The sequence below is a fragment of the Ambystoma mexicanum genome, chromosome 6p (genome assembly GCF_040938575.1).
Source record: "Ambystoma mexicanum isolate Mex_15411 chromosome 6p, UKY_AmexF1_1, whole genome shotgun sequence".
Lineage (NCBI taxonomy): Eukaryota > Metazoa > Chordata > Amphibia > Caudata > Ambystomatidae > Ambystoma > Ambystoma mexicanum.
Genome location: NC_090935.1, coordinates 407520452 through 407545288, shown reverse-complemented (window position 1 = coordinate 407545288; position 24837 = coordinate 407520452). Strand labels below are relative to the sequence as shown.

Here is a 24837-nt window from a genome sequence, read left to right as displayed (position 1 = left end):
GAAAAGCTCAGAGTTAAGAGTTCCAGAGATGGGCATGAATGGGTGGGACTAGCCATAGGGATTATCATGACTGCGGTCAGGGAATGGGAGGGATCAATAACCAAACACCTCCTCAAATGTCATTCGTGTGTGCCCCTTGTCACAAGTCCTTCTCCCTATGTACACATGAATCAGTATATGAAAGCAATAGTTTTGACTATTATAGGTGTTGCAGATGACACCTTATAGCCCAAACTAAAAAAGCAACAAAATGCTTTTGAAAAAGGGCCCATTCCAAAAGCTATTGCGGCAGGTGGGAATCCAACCCAGCTTCTTGCTAAACGCTCACCACTTCACAACTGTGATATTGAAGCTTGCAGAAGCACAAGTTTCAACCTTTCGCCATACATCACAGTTTACTTTGGTACAATGCACTCAGCTACCAAGGGGCAATGATATTAGAGTGCTACATGTTACGGTGCACTATAGTGTAGAATCCCCACATCATCCTGTCCCACTGGCATCACATTTACCCACATCCACCCTCGGTCCCTGCCTTCTTAACCAGACCCAACCAAGCAGCCCCTGCCTTCTCACCCGGACAGATCCCACTGGCTCCTTGGACACCACTCTTCCTCCTTTCACGTTTGATGCCTCTGGTGCTCTGTGCTCCCCCTTGCACTCTGTGTCTCCGAAGAGTCCCTCCCATTGCTTGATTTCAGACTGGAAACCATTTCAGCAGAGGCTGAGCAATTGAATATTAATACATGTAGCGACTGACCCGGAGATCTGGCATGAATACAGTTCAAACATTTGGTCACTTTAAAAAGGTGCGTTCAGTTGACGCAAGAGAGTGAACTTTGATGGACCATAGAGGTCTTCTGAGGGCCACATGCTTGTCTTTGTCTATGCCAAGTTCTAGTGCCACTGAACCTAGTTTTTTGTAAGAATAAAATGAATTCTTTCTTATTTCTGCAAAGGCAGGATCTGTGTCCACCCTATACCCCTACCTGTCCCGACCAACCACACCTGCCATTAGTCCCCAATCAACCTTCCACCCCTGTACCTCACCCATCACTCCACCGCTTGACCCATGATGTCATCGATCATTGGGCAGAGCCTGTGGCACTTATCCAAGAATGGTCATAATATATGAAATTAACTCTTTTTTGGGGTGGAACGCAGTGGGGTGTGGAGGTGAGGAAGAGTGGGGGATTTGAGTGGGATGAGGTACAGTGGATAGGTATGCAGGGTTCAAAAATTCAACACGTTTCAAGCTACTCTCTAGCCATGAAGGCTTTTGCCACCTAGATTCTGCACATACATACAGCACATCATTTCTTATTTGCCATGAGTCCATTCTCACTAGCCAGTGGCGAGTTCAAATTTTGGGCCCTGAGTATGGTACAGTAACTGAACTGTCACTCTTCCATACCAATCCCAGGGCCGGCAAGCAGGATAGATGACAGGTATGCTGTCCTTTATCACGTGATCATGCAACCGGATTGCCTTAAACTACCATCCCTCGCTTTCATCCTCTTGCTGCAGCAGCTTGCCTGTGATATTTCACAGATGTCTCTAGTGAAGAATAGACAAGCCAATAGTTTTGGCGTTTACTGCTGTTCTTTGCATCTTGCATTTGTAGGCACCATGGTGCTAGGAGGAGAGTCCAAAGTTTCAAAGCAGGATGCGATAAGTGGCGCGGGTGTGCAATGGAATGAGAAGGGGAATAGAACCTTGTAGGAAGCCATTGCTAGAGGGCGCCTTCGATGATGAGCAACAGGAAATATGAGTGAGAAAGGGTGAGAGGAGAAGAAATAAAGTAAGCGTGTGAGATTAAGCATGAGAGGAGGTATGGTGGGTGGGTGGGGAAATGGAGGGGGTAGGGTGGCTGGGGAAGGCTTGAGAGAAAGGGGTGCATTGTGGGTTCTATGTCATTTCATCAGCAACTGTTTTTTCGACAGGGATTTTTATGAAAAACAATTGCCGAAAAAACTCACTTTGGGGGGTACCCCACCAAGCCCTGACCCTGCCCTCTACCTATGTTTTACTATTCCCAACCCCCAACCCTTTATATGCCCTTTCTCACTCCCCCACCCCCTATATTTTTTGTTTTTTTCAGCTAAAATATTTCGTAAAAACACCCCTTAAAAATACTGCTGTCGATGAAAGGACGTTGTGGTGGGGGTAGGGTTCAGTAGAGAAAGAGAGAGTAGGAGGGGGCAATACAGGGGGGTAGAATGGGTGGCAATAGAGAGAGGGGGTAGGGTGGGTGGGGATACAGATAGAAGTGGACGGGTGGGTGGGTGGGTGAATGGAGGTAGAGAGGGAGATGGTGGGGCTAGAGAGAATTGGTTGTGAGGGTGGGGGTATAGAGAGTTGGTAGAGGGAGCTGGTAGGGTGGGTGGGGCTAGAGAGAGTTGGGATTTTAGAGAGTTGGGTTGGGTAGTGGGTAGAGTTAGTGGAGTAGGGTGGGTGGGGTAGAGGGTGAGGTAGGATGGGCGGGTGGTGGTAGAGAGAGTGGGTAGGGTGGGTGAGTGGGGTTAAAGAGAGGGAGTATGTAGTGAGAATCGGGGTGGGTTGGAGTAGAGAGAGTGGGGGTAGGGTGGATAAGGGGGTTATGGCGGGTTGGTGAGGAGAGAGTAGAGTAGGTTGGGTGGGGGTAGAGAGTGGGGATATAGAGAGTGGGGGTAGGGTGGGTGGGAATAAGACAGTCAAATGAGATTAGCAGAGCGACCAAAGTGAACCATTATACAGACACAGGGGTATACAAAAAGTGATCGAGGCACAGAAGGAAGAGAAAAAGACAGACTGTACATAAAAAAATCACCAAAAACTAAAAAATGGACTGTTGAAGTACTGTAGCCCAAGATTACCATACACATTCATCAAACAAATGTGCGACACTTTGTATTGCGGCTGGCCATGCACATACAGTAATGTAGAGTTCTATAAGGGGTAGTCAGTATTTCTTGAATTATAAATATACCTCTACACTTGTTTTAAAATATTGAGGCATGCAGAAAAGAATGAATGTCCTTTGGACAGGCCCATATAAAAATGGCAAAGACCGCGAGAGAGAGCGGGAGTTGCAGGAGGTGGATAACACTTACCTTGATGATCTGCTTCTGTAAATTCGAGAATGTGTGGAAAATCCTCAGTGATGCGCCATTGTATGATTTCTGTAGTGGGATATCAGAAGGGTGCCCTTACTGCACTGCAATGGCAACAGAGATGCCAAAGGACGTGCTGGAAGATGTGCAGCACACTTTCTTAATGAAGAAGTCTGCTTATTTTAACCAGGGACACAGCCTCAGCCCTACGCTGTAAGAACTAAACAAACTAAACCTGTAAGAACTAAACAAACTAAGTCATGGCCTGTATTCACAACGAAATAAAACAAGAGTGCATTGTGATGTAAGGGAATGGACTGATGCTCTTCTGTGCTTTCCCAAGCTTTCTATCAGACCCCCAATGTACGGTATTGCCCTTGTCATGATTATAATGCCAAGAAGTGTAGTGCATGACCCCGTTTCCACTATTTGCAGTTTGCTCTTTGACTTTACGAAAGCAAATACGAAAGCAAATAACAGTAAAAAGTTAATGAAAATGGTGTTGTATGGCAAGAGGGTTTGGAACTGGTGAACACTATATAATGTGAACTATTTGCACTTGCTCGACTTTTCCCCATAGCCACCCAAAACACGAGATTAGTCGCACGTCTAAATAACGAAGTCTGTTTTTTATCTGCTTATTGTAATGCTGCTGTTCTCTACCGAAATAGAAAAATACAGTGCGTTGGTTTATTCGAACCTGCTCTCACAAGTGCTCAGTCGGCCAGGCCAGTAACTTCGCACTTGCGTCCCATTCCTTTAGGCATTTGGAATTTTCTGCCTGTACTGTGTTTATTGGAACTGCCAGGAGCGTGTGCGCCTTGCTCCCTACTACGCCTTCTTCCCATCCTACAGCTGTGTACACTTGGCTGTACACAAGCATCTGTGGTCGTTCCCAGCATCCTGGTTCTCCTCCTATTTTCTTGGGTCCCTTCTTAGGACATGCTAATTCCTTCAGTGTTATTGTGTCTCCTTTTTGTGGGCCGTTAGTTATGTATTGTATAGCCTAGTCTTTCTTCCAATAATTGTCCATCATGTCAAGCGTTTTTATGTAGCTATCTGCGAATGGGAATGCTGCTTTGGACATCCATCTCAATGTTGCTGTTCTGCCTTGGAATCTTCCTCAGGAAGTACACATGTGCAGGTACATAAGGCATTGTGCTCTTGCTGCTATTTTAGTTGCCAAAAATGTTCTGGAGGCACTCATGGGGCCTAGAGGATTAGTGAGCAGACTAGCAGCTCTCCTGACATAGCAGCTCTCCCCTGTGGTTTGTTTACCTACTTTAGTCATGTACTTGTACCACACATTATTAATTACTCGAGCAGCATCAGTGAGAGAGCCACCCCTCCCATGTCTGCATCTACCTCCCTTTCCCGTACTTGCAGTGCTTACCTCTCTACCTGACATAGTAGTTCCTCCTGCCAACGTTGGGGTTGTGTTAGTAGGGGATACAGCTTAAAACGTAATAACAAAAGATATTTGCCAAAAGATGAGGGTGAAAATACCATACTAAAATAACACAAAGGCCACAAATAGCATTCTTTTAATAATATCACCCATTACTTATTCCTCTTCGGAATCTTGTGTACTTTTGAAGATGTTTGTTGACCGCCTGCAATGTGCTAGAAAAGGTGTTATTGTTATTAGTATTTTATTCATTCAAGCCCTGTGAACTTGATGTTGGGTCATTGCAAGGAAAAATAACTGTTCCCAAACTGCGTATTCTAGGATCACAAGGTACTTCTTGCACAGAAGAGTGACCTCTATTCAATTGAGGGTATGTTTGGGCTAAGCAGGCCAGGAAAACACAGAAAAATACATTAGGATGGCGTCTTCTATTGCTGCTGGATCGCCTAACAAATTGGACAAAGTGGCTTTGGAAAGTCGCAGGATGTGGATCATGGGGAAGCATCAGACAATGCAATAATAACAGTCTCAACTTTCACAATAAATGCAGTCAGTGTGCGAAAAGAAAATTAATAGACAGTGTGTCCTCAATCTCGATGTGCAGGAAGTCCTTTCCCTATCTCTCTGGCTCTGGAGCGAGTAATCCTAGGTTGGCCTCTGCTGAACTAAGATGTTCCAAGGTGATAGTTTTGCTCTTCCGTTTGTGGATCGTTGGCCCTTATCATTGTTGATACTAGTAGGGGCCGCCACTTGACAGGGTTTGATGTCCCCAAGATAATTCCAAGCCTTTTTATTTCACAATTTCACTGCACGATCTGTGACCTGCTCCACTATGTATGGTCCTGTAAACAGGGCCTTGTACCACCGACACATTAAGTCCCTCAAGAGCACTTGATCCCTGGGGTACAGTTGTGGGGCTTTCAGAAGTTCTTTGTTTGCTTCTAGGTTGTTATTTTCTTCTCTTGCTTCAGGCCTCTCCCATTGTCCCTGCAGTTGGCAAGAAACAAGAAGCACTAGCCATCAAGGAAGCAGTGTATTTGTACATTCCCAATACATCAGACATTTTCTCTGCATCTAATAACACCCTAGTGGGAAGGAGCCAGGGGCCGTCTCATGCGCTGTCCGGTTACCACCTCATATGGGGTTAAATTGTGGTCGGACCCTGGTTTATTGCGCAATGGGAATAAGGCTAGAGGCAGACAATGCAGCCAACTTTAGTTGAGTGTCTTTGTTATTTTGCCGATGCTTTCCTTGAGCAGCCCGTTGACGTGCTTGCACACACCCTGCTTGCTTGCAGTGATAGGCACAAGAGAATTTGTGTTGTATTCCCAACAAGGTTGTGATGTGGTGAAACATCTCATTGGTGAAGTGAGGACCATTGTCAGACCGCAGGACCTCACACACGCCTCATCGTTGGAAAATCTCATGAACCAGGAATTTTGCTGCTCTAATGGCATCAGGATAGGAACAGGGACCGGCTTCGATCCATTGGAGAAATGGGCATACAACCACTATCATGTAGCGTTAGCACTGGCATACTTGAAGCATGTCAACATAGTAGATATGAAGGTGTTGGAATGGATCCATTGGGAGAGGCATGGCTCCTCTCACTACCCTTAGAGTATGACCTGCTGTAAATTGTTTACATACAAGTCAATTAGTCATACATTCTGCCACATGTTCCCCCAAATTGGGGCAGAACCAATCTTCTCCAATAGGAGCAGCAAGCACCTCCTTCCCCATATGGGTAGAATGGTGTAACTGATAGTGCAGTGTGCAATAATGAGAATGGCATTACCACTTTATCTGTGTTGTTTTGCCACCATAAGGTGTCTGTCAGAGATATTGCGCCTCCCCTCCTTAGACACAGTTCCTTTTCTTCCCTGGGTGCAGCTCCCTGCAATTCCATAATCTGCATCACTGGCAATGTGTTCTATCCTTCTTTTAATGTCATTGTTCGTACATAGTGGTGTGCTGGGGATGAAGCATCCATAAACTGTCCCTAAAATAAGCAGTACATTTTACTTCTGCTTCCTCATTGCCCTTGGAGATGGGGTCCTCCTCTCTCCTGTGGGCCTGGCACTTTGCCACTGCCATGCGCAGTGGGAATTGCAGTGATTCTATCAGTCTGCCCAATAGGAGTGCGTGCAGCACCGGTAACCCATCAGCACGCCTGAAGCTCTTCCTCAGCCAACGTGACAGCCCAGAATGCATTGTGGATGTCACGCAGGCTGAATCTGAATATACCGTCACATCTTTGTTTTTGCTATGTTACAGTGCCAATATTGAAGCTACTAGCTTTACAGTCTGTGCTAAAAAATGTGACGGTAAACGTGCACTTGACACCACCTTGCTCATCCAGTCCTCCTTTAATCTCACTACTGCTGTCCCAGTATGCTTTTCCCCTGTCGTCTGGTCAATTTTTGATGACCCGTCAATATAAAGTATGTCTTCCCCCTCAGGTGTGTTCTCCTGTACTTTTGGCATGTTGTCATGGTTTTCTATGTTGACGGTGCAGTCGTGCATATAGTAGTCACCCTCTGTGTTTGGTGACGAAGTCGCCGGGTTGACCAGTTGGCATCTCACTATTTTGAGGGCTGGGTTTGACAGTAACACCTCGTACCCCAAAGCTCTGTGTTGTCAATGTACTTTTGTCTCTTTCCCGTTTTGCGAAGAGAGCATGCGCCACAAAAAGTGTGGTGCTTCATCCCATGGTAATACTTGCTAATTTGTCTACTGCGAAAGCGGTAGCAGCCAGTGCCTGTTTGCACGTGTAGTGTCCTCTCATCACTGGGACTAACTTCCCACTGTAATATGCTAGAGGTTTGTGCCCCATGCTTGTCTTTTTTGTCAGTACTGCTGTCATAACTTTGCCATTGGAATGCGAGAATAAGAAGAATTTATCCTGATAATCTGGAATCCCCTAAACTGGAGTTGTGCATGTTGCTTCCTTCAGCTCCTTGAATGCCTCTGTCATTTCTTCTGTCCACTGTAAGGTGTCCTCCCCTCTCTGTGCTTCTTCTAGTGGTGCACTTAACAGGGGCCTAGTATAAGTGCTGTAGTCAACTACTCATGCTCTGCAATAATTACCTTGGCCTAGGAACTGCTGATTTGTTTCATGGCTGTGGGTTTTTGAGTTTTGCGCATTGCCTCTGCTCTTTCTGGTGTCACTTTTTGCCCATCTTGTGATATTAGTTGCCCAATGTACACCTCTTTCTGGTAATATTGTAATTTGGCCTGGTCTACCATGTACCTTTTTTCTGCGAGCACAGTCAACATGTGTACGCGTCATCTCTACACTGTACCTCTGTTTTGCTGCAAATCAATATGTCATCTACTTACTGTATAACAACGCTATCTAACTGTAAATTTTCTTGGTCCATGTGAAGGACCCTGTTGAATATAGAAGGTGATTTGCAGTACTCTTGAGGAAGTCTAGTGTGTTTCCACTTCTTATTTATATACAGGAGCAAAGTTAGGTCTTGTGAGTCTGGGTGTAGTGATATAGAGAAGAAAGGATTCTTCAAATCTATAACTGTGAAGTGGGTAGCTTCTGTGGAATGCTACATAGAATTGTTGCTGGATTCTTAACAAAAAGGAAATTCTGCTTCCACAATAAGGTTCAGAGGGCACAAGTCCTGTATAAAATGTCATGAACCCCCGTTGCCTTTTTCACAGGGTACACTGCCCTGTTGCACAGTGATTCTGATGGTTTTAAGATGCCTTGCTTCACTAGTGCTGCAATTGTCTCATGAATACCCTTGTCTGCCTCCCTCGATAGGGGATATTGCCTCGCTCTGAGTAAAATTGCTCCTTGCTTCAGCTTTATTTTTACTACTCCTGTCCCTTTCAGAAGCCCCACGTCATAGGGACTTGTGGTCCATAAAATGCTGGGGAACTATGCCAAGTCTTCTTCGAGAAACGTTGGCGGTGCTTGTCGCATCATCGCCATCGTATGTGGTACCTCCCCGTAGTGTATCTTCACCCAGCATGTAATGCTAATGTCAAACACTAACTCATGATCTGAGCAGTTTTCTTTGAACAGTTCTTCATCTGTCACAGTAGTTAGCCTATACCTTTCTGCCACCGCGATCCCTGACCTCCATGCCCGTCTGGTGTCATCTGTCCCATGTACTGTTATTCTGATGTCTCCCACTATAACCGCCTCCAATTCTAGTGGTATTATCGTCCCTTTTTTCTCGTCAAGTGGTAGTTTTGGTCTAAACATGTATTAATTTGGAAGGTGCCAGAATTTTCCCTGAATCTTTGGGAGCCATGCTATTATTACTTCAGCCCCATATCGAAATAGCTCTTCATCTGCTGGCACCCCCCTCTGTACCATGTGTCCACAATAAGCTTGAATAATTTCCCTCACATTTAGAAGGTGGATCCCACATGTAGAACACACTATCCCTTTGTCCGTGAATGAGATGGTCATGTTAAATTTGCTCATGATGTCCCGTCCCATTATGTTCACAGGTGTCTGTCAGGAATACAGTAAGGGTAGAGCTAGGTCATGCTCCCCTATAGAAAGTGCAAGATCGTCTGTAAAAGGAACCACTTATGTTGCCCCAGATAATCCCTGAACATTCAGACATTGCCTGACATTCTATACCCCCTTGCCGGATGCAGGATCTAGTTGCCCCTGTGTCGACAGGAAAGGAGGAAGTCATGTCACCCCTATGCGTGGTTCCTCCACCGGGTTGGGTGTAATCGATAGGATGGAACACATCTGGTCTGTCTGTGGGCTGTCCTATTGAGGGTATTATGACATTTCGTTCCCTAGTTTCCAAATGGGAGTAATTCCCACGGAGTCTGCGCATGCTAATGTTCCGTCATTTTGTGGCGCTGTGTATGGTGGTTGCATGTTATTTTGTGCCTGTGGTATCTGGGGTGTCTGCGAATACTTTTGCATGGCACCTGCATTTGTGGTGTTGGTGTCATGGGTGGGTGTGTCTGCGAGGATGCGTTCAGTGTTTGTTCATGTTGCATCTGGTCCTGGGTATAGTACTCTGTCTGCTCCCCCTGGCATGTTGGCTGATATTGCATTCCCCCATTCTGCTCCTGCACACTCTAGAGATGTGCCCTACCTGTCCGCACACCCGGCCAATGGGTGGTTCACTCATTTGACTTGGGTACCACCCACAGAACCCTTTGGGCATTGTTGTACTGGTTGCCCATATCCGCGATACCCTCCCGAAAACCCCACGGCTTTGTTGCATTTGATGCCCATACCCATGACCCCTAGGTGGCACCCCTCTTCCTTGGAAGCCTTGCTGCACATCCACTTGCCCCATGGACCCTCCTCCCGCGGGCAGCGGTGCATACTGTGTCTGTGGTGCACTTTGCCCTCCTGTGCTTGTTAACACTGCCCCTTCCATTGCATATTTTGAAGGTTTCTTCTGCACTAACTTCACCTCCTCCTGCTTTCTTTACTCACACTTTTTCCTCATGCTTTCTTACATTAACCTGCAGTAGTGTACTATTGTAAGTTGAATTTCTGACCACGGTTTTGCCTCTATCCCCACCAACTTCTTTAGTTGCTTTTGCACCTGCTCTGGTAACCCTTGACATAGTATATGATACAGTGATGCCACTGTTTTATCCCACAGTTCTCGCATTTCAAGTCTCCATAACTCTTGAATAGCCTGAATATAGTGTAGGGCGTCTTTGTCTTCCCCCATTTTGCGTGCTATGATCGAGCTAATATCTGATGTGTCTGGGTACAGTGCTCAGGGACCCCCAACCAGCCCATAGAGTCGGGGTACGCCCAGAAGCACTTTAAGATGAGATAGCAGCACCCTTGAGATGGATGGGGGTGCAGATTAATACTCCAACATCAAATCAATAATGACAACTCAAGAGTTTGGCAAAGGCAGTCAGTTTAATGACCATTACAAAAACCAGGGAGTCTCATGAATATCAGCGGATGCGTGATCTTCCTTCTCGCTTCACAACTCCAATAAAATTCATAAAACACATGACGAGTTTTCAGTATAAACGTTATCACTGACGTTTAACGCTTAAAAGTTGGCATGCAATTCTATTGGTTTAGGAAAGGTAACTTTAATATAGGTACTGTATCTGTATATGGTAACGGAGTAAGGGGATTGAATAAACATTGTCAGGTGGGACATCTAAGCCCCACCTTTAAAATGGCTACTGTAGACGTCACTAAAAGTACGAATTCCCATTGGCTCTACTAATTATAGGACCCTAGATTACTTGGTCCACCAAACCCACTCCTACTTTTCCACTTTGCCTAGTAGCACGCAGAATGGTCGGCCAGGTGCAGGGTACCCCATAGCTACCTGGCCTTCCTCCAATTATTGTTACAATCAATCCTCACTTTAGTGGCCATGTGTCAATTAGTTCACTGTGGTTGGCCTTGAGACTGCATCTCTTGTCAGGAAAGTTCTGATATCTTCGCCTGGCCTGATGCCATGCGTAGGTGTGAAAGTCTTGCTTCTCACTTGGCTGGTCACGTGATTCAGACACCATGAATTTGTCTCTTCATATAATTTGTGTATTTGATTTTCGTTTCACCCACCACCTGCCTTCAGTTTCTTATCTTGACCTTTTGAAGCAGGATATTCTGTTCTTAGTTTCAATTAATTGTAGCTTCTGTACATCTCTTCTACTGATACGACCTTGGCTTTCCTGACACGAGTTGCCTCTGCTGAGTGGCGTTTCAGCTGCTTCTTCTCGATTTTGCTAAATATGAAGCTTTCCTTGTGTGGCCTTTAGTAACCTTGGTTAATTCTGCTTCTTGTGCAAAGTGGAATTATACTTATAAAACATCCTTCTTTTGAGGTAGATTATGTATAGCGGTGCTTGCCGCACTATCGTTCTACTAAGCATAGCAAGCTTCACGGTTTTCTTAGCTTCTTTGCTGTTCTAAGCATGTACAGGTGCAAACTGGTCAAATATCGTCATCGTGCTCATGGCATAAGCTTCTTACATTTGACATCATCCTTTTGCTTTAGGTTCACGATATCCCTTGTTCATGGTGTTTCGTCTCTTTACATCATTCTCTGGTCATCTGTTCTTCTATCTGTGAGTCAGTCCGGGTCCTTGTGTCGTCACCATTTATCTTCCATTAAGACCCTTTTGGTTTATTCAGGGACTGTACTTAAAAGATCTTCATTCTGTTTCATTTGTTGATATGGTTTTCTCAATAGGTACCTTACTGTCCATGGTTTCCTTGGTACTGGTACTTCAATAGGTGCTGTTCTTCTGATGGGTACTGGACAGAGCCCCAATGCGGCACTCTGCTGGTTTATTTGCTCATCATATGTCACATATTTCGGTGTGAATGTTCCTGGTACTTCAAAATGGATGGTTGGAGTGCGGGTTGTATTTGGGACCCCCTCTACAGTACTGCACCCGTAGAGCTGGTCATACAGCAGCTTGGCAGTTGTTAAATGGCGAGCCATCATACGCCATGTTCTGGGGTGGTTACTCCTGGGTATCTGGCCGTTTTCCATACGTCATTGGCAGCCTCTCAGAGGATCACCGCTAATAAACCTTTCATGTCCACTACCGCTAGTGTCTGTCCTGCTGTTTTTCTTTCAATTTCGTATATCCATGTCCCAGCGGTCAACGAGGGTAGCTTACACCTTTAAGTTTTCCTTGCTGATCTGTTGCCATGGTATATATTGAGGTCGTCACCCTCCCATCTCCAGTAAGGGGAACTATGTCCGCCCGACCTCCACCCTCCGGTCTCCTAGTGTCTTTGGTGGTGGTGAACGCCCTTGTTAATTCTCCCCTCTTGTGCGCCGTCAGGTCCCTTATTCTCTGTGTGTACGGTGTAGCGCAGTTGATGCTCTGCAATATACACCTAGAACGATGTACCCTTTCATCTTTGTCCCCCTGCATTCCACTCCCGTCCTTGTCTGATTCCCCCTATCGTATCTCGGTCCGTGCCCTTGCCTAAGCTTCCTCGGGCAGGCCGTCCCAGTGCCTCGTCCTCACTTCCTCAGAAGTCGTCGGACTCCACATCTCTGCCGTCACTGTCAATATTGTCTTGGAAGCTTAGCCTTCTCAACATGCGTCCCCGCTGCCCTTCTTCCTTGTTAATCATGCATCTGCAGTCCCCCCTCACGGAGTTCCCGGCATTGCTCTTGCTTGACAGCATGGCTGCTCTGTCAAACCTCTATTTCCATTCTCTATCTACTTGCTCTTCCCTCTCCATGTTATCCTCAAAACGTGCTAAACCCAACTCAATCCTTATTTCTCTCACTGCGCGCTCTTCCTCCTCCTTGCGCCGTCGCTCTTACGAGCCGATCTATTTCTAACTTTCTCTTCTCCCTTCTCAGAGGGCGTTCAACCTAAATCGCGTTGGGGTCAGACCTATGGTGAAAGGCGCTATACAAAGGACACAATTAAAATGAAATGGTGGCAGTTTCAGATAGATTAGCATTACTAAAAATAGTGTGATGAATTTGAGACTTCTGCAGTCAACCATTAAAGTGTCTCAGCTTTTATTGCGAGGGAGGACCTTTAAATTATCCCATAAAACAAACTCCAGAATATTAATTCTGGCGCTGCAAGTCCTAGTGGCCAAGTCAAGAAAAGAACTGTGTGAAAGGTGAATGAAGATTTACACATACAGGAAAAGCGGAGAAGGATGGGCAAAATGTCCATCCTTCTTTATGAGCGAACATCTGGCATCCTTTTATGTGATGCATGAAATTACAAACTGTTTTATGGCAATGGATAGTTTACGAAGGTAAAAGGGATTTTTTTCCCCAGTTGCTTTCAACCGTCACTAGGTGAATGACTGAAACTGAGGGGGGCATTTTTATAGCGTACACTGCAGACTAAACTGCCTCTTGGCGCTCAGACATGCATGCTCTTCAGAGCATTTCACAATAAATGTAGTGACATTCACTGATGTTGTGCAGGCGTTGTTATAGATGGTTGCAGTTAGGTGGATAGGGAACTGGCTGACTGCTTGCCTCTGACATGGGAATTCTTTAACTTTTCATTTTCGAATCCCCGGTCCTTGAGGTGAATACATAGACTGCCTAGAAGTGAGGGGGATCCTACAGGAACCCTCGTATAAAAAACGTGGTATTGTTGTATTTGTATGGTTTATTAATTATAAAATCAGCAAATCGTCATCAAAATTGTTAATCAAGCTTGTAGGATATGTCAGTGGACCTTCTCTGTAGAATCTTCTTCCTGTTATTTGATGTCACTAATGCTGTACACTGAATATTTAAGCACACATGGTAAGGAAAGGCCAACTCACCCTAATGTGCTTTTTAAGATGTGCATTTTTGTTGTAGGTGAAAGTGTTTGATGGGCGTCATTTTGTCATGGAAACGGCCATTACTGGAGATTATGCACTTGTGAAAGCGTGGAAAGCAGACCGTGCCGGAAATGTTGTGTTCAGGTATGGCGTTATAAGATTATGTAGACCACAACACTTATTGTATTATAAGATTGCCATTATTGTTGAGGGTCTTCATGTACCTTAAATGATGACTTTGAGACGAATGTTTCCTGTACTGTTTGTTGCTTGATTATTCTTTCCCACAGAGGAAATATGCCTGTGATCTTTCCCACCCTATAAAGCTCAAAATGGCAGTTGTGTGCAGTGTGGGTAGGCAAGCTAGTGACTCCTCTGGCGGTTTTGCCGTCCTCAGATGGCTATTGTAGTTTCGATGCACATTTCTTATCCAAATTAAATTATTCCAAACCTGGACTATGCACTCATTTTGATAGTCCAGACAGATGGAGTCCAGACGTCCCTGGAGGACAGCTCAGCGGAAACGTTCTCGCCTTGAAAGCAAGACGACACGAAGCAACACAGGTTCGATCCCCGGTCCGCGCTTAGAAACCTCTCGGAATTTATGCGCGTTATAAATACGCAACTAAGAAAAAAGAAATCACAAGCTGCGTGAGCGCTTTAAAAATGCAAAATAAAAAAATGATAAATAATTTCCAATAGGGCGTTTGGATCCTCTTTTACGTAGGGATAGGTTAGGTTATTTATAATGCGCTTAATTCCCAGAGGTTTCTAAGCCGGACCGGGGATCGAACCTGTGGCACGCTGCGACATCTTGCTTCCAAGACGACGTTGCCCCTGAGCTATCCTGTGGGAAAACTTTGGGAAAAGAGAAGCTGGTCCTGCTCAAGAAAAAAAGGACTGATTCTGCACTGGCCTGTCCCTCTCGGTTTCTGAATATTTAGGTTTGCTTTCTGAATAATAATATGTTTGAATTTCAATTTTGAAGGCTTGAAAGGAAGTCTGGATGAACTCCCTTACACTAATGTACAGTCTGGCAGTGGACCTTGTTGAAGGATATCAGTCCTTGATCTTCCACGGTTGCCATTTTTTTATTTTGCACTTGCCTCCTAATTATTTTAAAGGGTCCCAGAAATGTTACTGCGGTTTAGTTACTGCTTTTAACAATTGTTTTCTTTTGCCATAAATTGTTGGGCTAAGAGCCGCCTCTGCCTTTCACATTGTCATATCAACCCAGCCTGCGTGGTTGATGTGAACTAAGTCTAGCATGACATGACTCGTAATGGTAACCTTTTGACATTACAATGCCAGGCATTTCATTTTTGCAGTACTCGATTGACGACTTGATTCCCTTATCAAGAATATTCACCTTTATACAGTGTATTCTTGACTACACCACACTTGCCTCGCTGGCTCAGGCTTGGCAATCAAAGAATTAGCATTCCAGAGTTTTATCTGAGGACAACATATATAGAGATGCCTAGGAAAATCAGCCACCACACCTCCCTTATCGCCCGAGAACGCACCTGAGCCCCTTTTGCATCCGACATGACATTATGTACTAAGTTAAAATTCTCCAAATCTGCCTTGGAGCCGCAATCCAATTACCACAACACTATTGCACCTCTTCCCCCTTTTGAAGTACTATGGTCCACCTAATAGGACTAACACCAAAGCTATCGCAACACATTCTTCCCCAGCTACATCCCTCACTCCCTGCATTTGTAGCATCCCTTTCCAGCTTTCTCATTCTCTTATCTTCCCCTCTAATTTTCTGTCCTCCAGTAGACCAGTGTCTGCATACTCCTGATAAAGGGCATAGTACACAATGAATAAAATGTTCTGGGTAAATCCTAACCCAGAAAGGGAAATCTGCTAATCAATCCCCCCTTTCAGCAAGCTCCATGCAAAACGCATTATATACACCTATAATCTGCAGTTCCTGCTCTCCAGATGAACAGAGCAGGTTCAGAGGTCACATGTGTCCTTTTGACAGCTACTGTGGAAGCCACGTCACTTCAGCAGAGAGCCTGCATTTAAAGTCTGCACTACTGTTTCTATACTATTCCGGTGGCAATTTAATTTGTAATCATATAGCCATACCGGAGTTTATAGTATGTTGGATAGTAATTCAAATTACTCTAAGAAACCACATCTGATTTTGATCATACATGTCTCAACACTGTGAGCCCAGGCCAGCTGAGGAAGGATGGTGTGTATTCTGGTTAGACAGCAGGGTCCTTCCACCCCACAGGGCAATAGCCTGAAAGAGTGTGCCTCTCTTTTGATCTTTTGTGAGGTCTGGTAACACCTCCCTCCAGCAGGATAGCCTCCCAACAGGAGCTGTCCTGGCAAACCGGATCCAAAGGGAAGACTACAGAAAATGACTAGCCTCGCACCAGGTTGTTGCATACCAAAGGGCCTTTCATGCTTTGGGTCTGAGAAGGGGCAGAGTTAGTGTAGTCTGGGAGAGCTGTGCACATGAAGGGAAGGGTTCCATCATCTTGTTCCTGCCTGTACCTCTCCTTCCTTGAAGTCTCCTTCACTTCCTTTAGCACAACACACTTTGGGTATGATGCAAGAAGGCAAAGACCATTTGTCACAAGAAAAGGGTTTTTACCCCTTAATGCAAGCTTACTTTTGTCCAATCACCTGAGGACTTTTCCTCTATAATAGAGGATGTGTCCCACTCCTTCTTTGATTCATCTCTGGACTTCAACACTTCAAGAAGAACTTGTTTGGACCCTGTTGGGGATAGTAGTCCTTTCCAAAGTCCTTCAATTGTGAGGTGGAGTAAGGTGTTTCAGAGCAGAGACCAGCTGTGCTCCCTAAACATCCTCATGGCACATTGGGGGGTAACTTGCTGATGGCGAATTATCTGCCTCTTTGCCAGCTACACCGGTACCCAGGATCTCACTAGAGGTGAAGGGCTCCTGCAGGTGTTTGCAAGCCGATGTTTGGGAGAATGAAAACAAGGACCTATCTTGTCCTCATATCCACGGATTGGGACTCACTGCAAACTGAGAGCCAGATCATCCAGGATTCCTGTGTTTTCATTGTCGAATCCATTTGAGCCATGTTACAAGCACCGTTCGACACTTCAAACCACCATGATTCACTGGTGTTGCTTTTGGCACTCTCCTGATATTTGAACTGCTTGCACAGCACAAAGAAGCCTGGTTTGATGCTGCCATACCACCAGTAACAGCAAGACGATATTATCTGCTAGCTGCCCCCCTAGTCCAAATGTCGGCCCTGCATGCTGGTTAGGTCACTTTGATCACTTTTGCCCGCAAAGGTATATCTGTTATATGACCTAGTAGATGTTGACCTACTTATTTATTACGGTTTGTCAATGGGATGCAGTTTAACTCTGCACCGAACCTGGATTTTGAGTTTTCTGACTAAATAGCTTCTTAGTTTCGATTCGCATGTCTAGGACGTTATATTGAGCTTAGGGTAGAGGCTGGACTTATGGAGACAAGCCATTCTGTCCACGTCTACACCAAAGCTAGCGTGGGGACCGTTCCAAGTCTATAGACCATGAACGCGAAACCCAAGAGAGGCACGGTAACAAATGTCTGACCATGTGGATGCTGCTTTCGAGGGGATTGGGTCCTCCGACGTATTCCATATCTATGACAGTAATCAGCACAGCTGTGCTGCTTCGGAAAATCTTTCGGCGTCTGCGTCCTGCGTCGATGACAATGATACGCCGCCCTCGAGGACCTCCTCCGACGGCCGACGTCACTGGATGTTATAAGTAGGACGCACGACGCCCGTAGCCTCAGTTCTGTATTTTCCACGAACGTTTTCGCTTCGGAGATCTCGGCGTGCCTCGACTCTTTGGAGTTTCTGTTGTTTCGGTTCTTCAAACCTGTTTGTTTGTGAAGTTAAAGTCCTTTGTGATGTCTACCTCTTCTTCCACCCCGCATCCAGGCTTCAAGAAGTGCGGGGACTGCGGGTCCAAGATGTCGTTGACCGACTCGCACGACGCCTGCCTCTGGTGCCTCGGGGAGGCCCATGACATGTATGATTGCGTCGACTGCCAGTCGCTTATGTCCAAAGCCTTGCGGGAGCGCAAGAAGAAACTGTCGGTTGGTAAGTTGTCCAATCCCCGGAAGTCGAGGTCCGCGGGGCATTCGACGGACTATTCGAGGGGCGACTCTCCGCATCGTCGTCAGAAGTCCAGTGGGTCACAGTCCCGGAGTGGGTCCCGCCACTCCTCTGCCTCTTCGAGGCACATCCGGAAGCGGCGTCATCGGTCGCCTTCCCCGTCCTCCGCCCGTCGGTGAGTCGCTTATCCCACCAAGCATGCGACGCCAGAGGAATGGGCTTCCTTCAGTAAGAAAATGCTAGCGATTCTTGAATGGCAGGGCACTGGTCCGTCCGTGCCTCCGAGTGGGGTCGGTCGTGATCGGACTAGAGACACCGCTCCTACGCCGTCGGGCTCGGGTGGTCGGCACGATTCGCGGGAGCGGTCCCCTCGGACATGGGGAATCGTTCTAGTCACGCCCGTTCCAGGTCCCGGTCCTCGACGCGCTCGAGACCGTGTGAGCCTGTGATGTCTTCGAGGAAGACGTTGACGCCTGTGGCGCAGAGGTCGTCGAGAAACTCTCTCGAGGCTCCGCCTCTGAAGAAGTCGTCGACGCCATCGGCGCCTAGGATGTCGAGGGACACGCTCGGGGCTCCGCCCTCGAGGCCTGTGTTGACGCCGTCGATGCTGTCAGCGCCGCATTCGGCGTCAACGCCGATTCACTCGACTCCTTTCGAGGCTGTTTCGACGGGGGTACCTCGGGGCATGGTGGAACCCCCTAGAAAGGCTCTGGCCAAGGTCAAGCAAGGCTTTGTTCCCCATTCTGTGCCCTCTTTCCACCATCTTGAGTACATTTCGGAGGTGGATGAGGGCTCGGATGATGGCATGGTTTCTGATACGGTGACAGATTAGATTCTCTCGGGCCATAGCCAGATTGAGGACCTGCGTCAGTCCCTGCACGACGCCAGTGGTCTGGACACCTCTCCGGAGGTGGAGTTTTGTAGGCCTGAGCCTGGCACCCATGCCGACTCCTCGTACCGGCACCTTATGTCTAGGGTCACCGAGTACTTGGGGAGGTCTGCTCCCCCAGGGGATTTTCTTCAGGATGACCTCATGGATATCCTCGACCAAGGTCCACCAACTGACCCGGTACTGCCATTCCATATGGCTCTACAGAGGGTGGTGGCGGCTTGGACTGCTCCGGAGATTCTCCCGGCAGTGGGCAAGTCTTTGCCGTGAAAATACTGCCCAGCCAGTAGCGACCCCTGCTACTTGACCAAGCACCTCACTCCGGAGAGTTTGGTGGTGCAGGCGGCTGCGGCCCCAGAAAAGCAGGCGTCGTATCCTACCATCCCTCCTGATAGGGACGACAAGCATTTTGGTGGTTGGGCGAAGAAAGTGTTTTCTTCAGGGGGGTATGGCTCTTCAGGTGGCCAACTCCTTATGTGCCTTGTCATGTTTCATGCCCACTCTGTGGAACTGTGTAGCCGTAGCGGCTGAACATATTCCCGAAGGGGATGAACGGGATGGTTTTCTTGCTATAGTCCATGATGGCAAGGATGCCATGTGTGAGGCCGTTCAGTCGGGTTTGGACATGGCAGATTGTGTCAGCCGGTCTATGGCGGCGAGCACCGTAATACGCAGGTTTGCGTGGTTGCGGAAGTCGGGGTTTGCTCCTGATGTGCAAGCCCGGCTCCTCAACATGCCCTTTGACGGTGAACATCTTTTTGGCAGCAAGGCTGACGAGAGCCTTGAGAGGTTTCAGACCTCCAAAGCTGCAGCAAAGTCGTTGGGCGCTGCAGTTTGACAACCTCTGCCTTTTCGTCCTAGGGGACAGCAATGGAGGAGAGGTTCCTTTCGTTATTACTCCTCCTTTGGTAAAGCAAGAGGAGCTGCCAGTCAAAGGGGCCACCGTAGGTGTGCCAGAGGTGGAAAGCAGGGTACTTGAGGTGCCAAGGCCGCTCGGGCAGTTGCCTCTTTGCCCTCAGGCAACGCCGCAGCCGCTTCAGCTCAGTCATGAAGCCATGTCCCATGGTTCGCTAGTTGGGGCAAGGCTGGCGCAGCATCTTGTCGAATGGCGTGCCATTACTTCAGATGTGTGGGTTCTGGAGATCATAGCCCACGGCTACTGTCTTCCCTTTCGGCAGAGGCCTCACAACAATCCACCGGGGAATCTCTCGTTGCAGAGTCCGGATCCGCTCCTTGTGCAGGAGGTTCAAGCCCTGCTGGAGAAAGGTGCCATAGAACTGGTGCCTGTAGCGGAGAGGATCAAGGGATGGTATTCCCCTTACTTTTTTATTTCCAAGAAAGACTGGGGATTGAGACCCATCATGGACTTGCACGGTTTCAACAAACTCCTCAGGAAGGACAAGTTCAAGATGGTTACTCATTCTCAAGTCCTCCAGGCCCTTCAACTTCAGGACTGGTTGGTGTCTCTCGACCTCAAGGACGCTTATTTTCATGTGCCGATCCATCCAAAGCACAAGAAGTACCTGAGGTTCGCAGTTGGCGACTCGCACTTTCCGTTTCGGGTCCTGCCGTTTGGATTCACCAAGCTCATGGTAGTGGTGGCAGCGCATCTCAGGAAAGGGGTGATTCACGTCTACCCCTACCTGGACGATTGGTTGATCAGGGCGCACTCTCCCGACCAAGTCCTGGATCATCTGTCCGTCACCTGCCACTCCCTCCACAAGCTGGGCTTCTCCCTCAACTTAAAGAAGTCCCACTTGACGCCAACTCAAAGGCTCCAGTACATCGGAGCAGTGCTCGACACGTCCCTGGGGCAGTGTTTTCCTCCCCAGGTGAGGGCTCATCAAATTCAGCAGATGTTGCACAAGTTTCAGCATGCCCAGAGTCTCCCAGCGTTCGAGTTCTTGAGATTGCTCGGCCTCATGGTATCCTGCATTCTTCTGGTGCCATAGGCCAGGTTGCGGATGAGATCTTTGCAATGGGCACTCAAGCTCCAGTGGTCTCAGTCCTCCGGCAGGATGTCGGACCCTGTTCAGGTGCCGTCCTCGGTCGGCCAGGACCTTCTGTGGTGGGCCGTCGAAGGCAATCTGATGAAGGGGGCTCCATTTTGGCTACCCTGGCCGGAGGTGACGATCGTGACAGACACATCCCTCACGGGATGGGGAGCTCATGCCAACGAGTTGACAGTCAGTGGTCGTTGGTCTCCGTCGGAGTCCAGACTCCATATCAATCTGTTGGAGCTGAAGGCCATCAGGCTTGCCCTGAAGGCTTTTCTGCCGACTGTGCGAGGAAAGAATGTCCTGATCCTGACGGACAACACAGTGGCCAAGCACTACCTCAACAAAAAGGGGGGGCAGGGTCACTTCCTCTGTGCAGGGAGGCGATGCAGCTCTAGTTCTGGGCAATCCAGCAGGAAGTTTCCATCTCGGCAGTTCATCTGGCCGGAGACGAAAACGAGACGGCGGACGCTCTGAGCAGGCAGAGCGCAATCTCTCACGAGTGGGAGTTGGCTCAGGAGATTCTCCTGGAGATCTTCGCCCTTTGGGGGACCCCTCAAGTGGATCTCTTCGCCTCCAGTGTCAACCGGAAGTGCGAAAGGTTCTGCTCGCGGGAATTTCCTCCTAGAGGAGCCTTAGGAGACACGTTCGTGGTAGAGTGGTCATTCTCACTGCTGTACGTATTTCCTCCAGTCCCCGTCATCCCTACAGAGGGGTGTTCCTATTCGTAACATCTGTGATGCAGCCACTTGGGTTTCGGTCCATACTTTTGTACGTCACTACTCCCTCGATTCCATCCGTGGGCAGGATCTGGCCTTTGGCAAGGCGGTCCTTTGCTCTGCAATTTGATTGGGCATTCTAAATTTCTGTATTCTGAATTCTTTTCCCACCTCCTTGCATTGGTACTGCTTTGGGAGTCTGTCATAGATATGGAATACATTGGAGGACCCAATCCCCTCAAAGAACAAGTTACTCTTACCTGGTAACGTTCTTTCGATGGGATGGTCCGACGACGTATTCCATATCGCTCCCTCCCTGTCTTCCCCGCTACAGAACTTCTTATGCGATTGCAGCTTACGTTTCCGCAATGCTCTGTGTGGTCAGACTGGTAGAAGACTGGTGCCACACATTCTGGGGAAAAAACTACAACTGAGGCTATGGGCGTCGTGCGTCCTACTTATAACATCCAGTGACGTCGGCCGTCGGAGGAGGTCCTCGAGGGCAGCGTATCGACGTCATCGACACAGGGCGCAGACGCCGAAAGATTTTCCGAAGCAGCACAGCTGTGGTGATTACTGTCATAGATATGGAATAAGTCATCGGACCATCCCATTGAAAGAACGTTACCAGGTAAGAGAGTAACTTGTTCGTCTGTTTCGAATCCACAAGGACAGTCTTCTGTTATGGGCGTTCGGTCATGGATCCGTAGGAACATTTGTTTTGCCTTTGACACGCCCGAATAAAATGTGTCCTTACTAACAGGTTGGGTATGTGTGCAATATCTCCTGTCTTAGGCACAGTTTGCTATGAATAACTAAACCCACCATTCTTGAGCATAGTTACTTATTTCATCTTCATTTGTGTTCAAACCAATGTACTGTAATACAAACCATTTATTTTTTTAATGAGCTAAATCTAAAATGGTGATGTTTAATGTGGGCCAGCCTGAAACCAAAGTAAAGCTTTAGTCTTCTACTCGACTGTCACCATTAAATAAGATTGAACCGACTGGCGTGATGCTACATGCACAGCCTGGATCACTCATCATGTTGCTTCAACTGTACCGTTTGTCGATTGCACCCAGTGAGATATCTGCCATACCATTTTGGCGATCTGGAGGACAACACCTGCTGGAATAATATGCTAGTGCCTTCTGCATACCTTTAGGCAAACACATGCATGTGGATGTAGGAGCTATGCTTGGTGGGAGGAGGCCTATGCACTTTCAGATATTTACCACACATGCTTGAATGTTCAAACTAATGTTTAAATGCATGAATGTTTTTGCTGATGACCTAAGATTGTGGTGCTCCTAAATAGTATTTGGTTCAGTATCCTGACCCTTTTGAGGGAGGGTCTGATGGCTGTGTGTCACCCAAAGGGTTCGGGCATGGTTCAAGTGTAGCCATTTATGTGGCAGCCTATACTTTAACGGCAGGGATCCGGTTGTGATGATGGTACAAGCAGCAGAAGGTGGCAATCCGGGTGAAGGGGTGTATCCTTGTGGTTGAAACATAAGTTGCCTGCCCAATGCGCCACTTTTTTCATTTTTTTATTTTTTCTATTTTCTCCCTTGCTATGTGACACATCGCTGGCCTATTATATAGTCTGTATTTAACATTTTATCTTTAACCTTTTTTATTTGCTATTGAAACTGTTATTGTATGGTGATGTTAAAGCCCTGATGAAGACCAGTGTGTATTAAGGTTCAAACAAGTGTTGACAAAGGTTGTACACTGCCAATGAGTGGAGATTAAAGAAGATTACCTGTTTGAAGACTTTGGTTGGATATCATTAATGAGTGGATATAAATGAATATTATTAGGAATCACCAATTTGCATTTTGAAGTGCCTGATGCTTTGGGCTGGCAATTTATGTTTCAATTGTTATATTGTTAGGCTTGTTGGGGCTCAGGGTCTTTTATCTTGGTTCCATGCTGCCTATAAACCCTGCACTAGATTTAGTTAATTGCTAGGTTTTGGGGATATGATGAAAATGAGTGGTTAGTGTAGTGGAGTATCAGGCACTTGGCTTAATTGTTTTATAATCTTGCGGCTGGGTCAGTGCCTGTGAGGTGGACACTGGTTTTGCAGGCGCGTTCTCTTTTTCGAACCACCTGCTGAATGAGATCCACAAGATTAGCCCATGGTATAAAGTAAGCGACCCGACTTTACTATTCTCATGGACATAGACTGGAACGCCTGCAGTATGCCTAGGTTGTCTGTCGATGTAGCATAACGGGAACGTACCTACCCACTCCCCAAAAATCCTTTTTGAAGTGTTCGATATGGTTCTAGATGCGGGGGCTAATTGATTTCAAGCTATAAAACCTGCTTGTCGCAAGTTGATTGCAGCCATGTAGGAGGATATTTGGGGCCCAAGTAGGGAGCTAGTATCTTCTGACCTGTAAAGGTTCCTTACCACAAATGCACCCCCCTCCTCCCCGGGTTAGGGTAGACCATCTATTGCAGGAACCATTTGAATAGTCTAAGAGTTAACCGGTTCAGCAGAGTGAAGAATGTCCACTTGTGCTTTGGAGGCCATTTTAATTTTGGAATGCTTCTGCCTTTTGAGAGGTGGGATGCCTGACCAGCCTCTAGGGTAGCAATTGCTGGGTGTACAGGCCTCTTTCACACATTGAATGCTTGGATATATTCACCTTTGATTCGTTTTCTGGTCGTCTCAGCGAGTGCCCCCGTAGCGGTAGGCCCAAAGGGCACACCAGCCTAACCATCTGTACATTTAGGCACCACAGTGTGTGCAGTGGTAATAATAGTCCTGAGGACACTTTTTGGTGTGTGTGCCAGTGCTAGGTTCAAAGGATACCTCGCAGGGTGCACCATTGTTGGGCCCCTGGGGAACCTTGATGCCACCATTGTGTGACGGCCTCAAGTTTATTAATTCTAGTACTAGGCACTGGCATGTTTGCCTTAGAATAAAGATACGGATTCACCTGTGATCGCTTTCTAGAAATAATGGCCAGGAAGTCATGTGATGGTGGGACGCGACCGCGAGTGAGCTCCGATTTAAATGTGCATCACCCTGGATTGAATGAGGCCAAATATGACGAGGCTCCAGCCCTGAGAACAGATACAGCAGGGTTAATGCCCGGAGGGCGATCATGCCAGCTGCACCAAGCACATCCAGCCTCTAGCAAGTGTAGACTACGGTTGGCGAGGGGAGTTGGTATAGGCAAATGGCAGTGCAGAGCAGGGTGTGGTACGAGCACATTCTCCTGCATTCTGTCTACCTCTTTTTGTAAGCCGTGTTGGCATGTTCAACTCCCCAACCAGCAGGATGGAATATTACATGAGCATGGAGGTGGGGGCGAGGCAGGAGTGTTAATTGTATACATCCC

The 24837-nt window shown here is 47.2% G+C and overlaps 1 protein-coding gene across 3 annotated transcripts in view; it reads left to right on the top strand.

Moving 5' to 3' along the window:
* Positions 1 to 24837, top strand: part of OXCT1 (3-oxoacid CoA-transferase 1) — a 1005602-nt gene that overhangs the window by 412924 nt on the left and 567841 nt on the right. For all 3 annotated transcript variants that reach the window (XM_069627204.1, XM_069627203.1, XM_069627202.1), the window contains one exon: positions 13794 to 13900. In XM_069627204.1, the coding sequence (XP_069483305.1) occupies positions 13794 to 13900 (107 nt within the window). The remainder of the gene's footprint in view (positions 1 to 13793; positions 13901 to 24837) is intronic.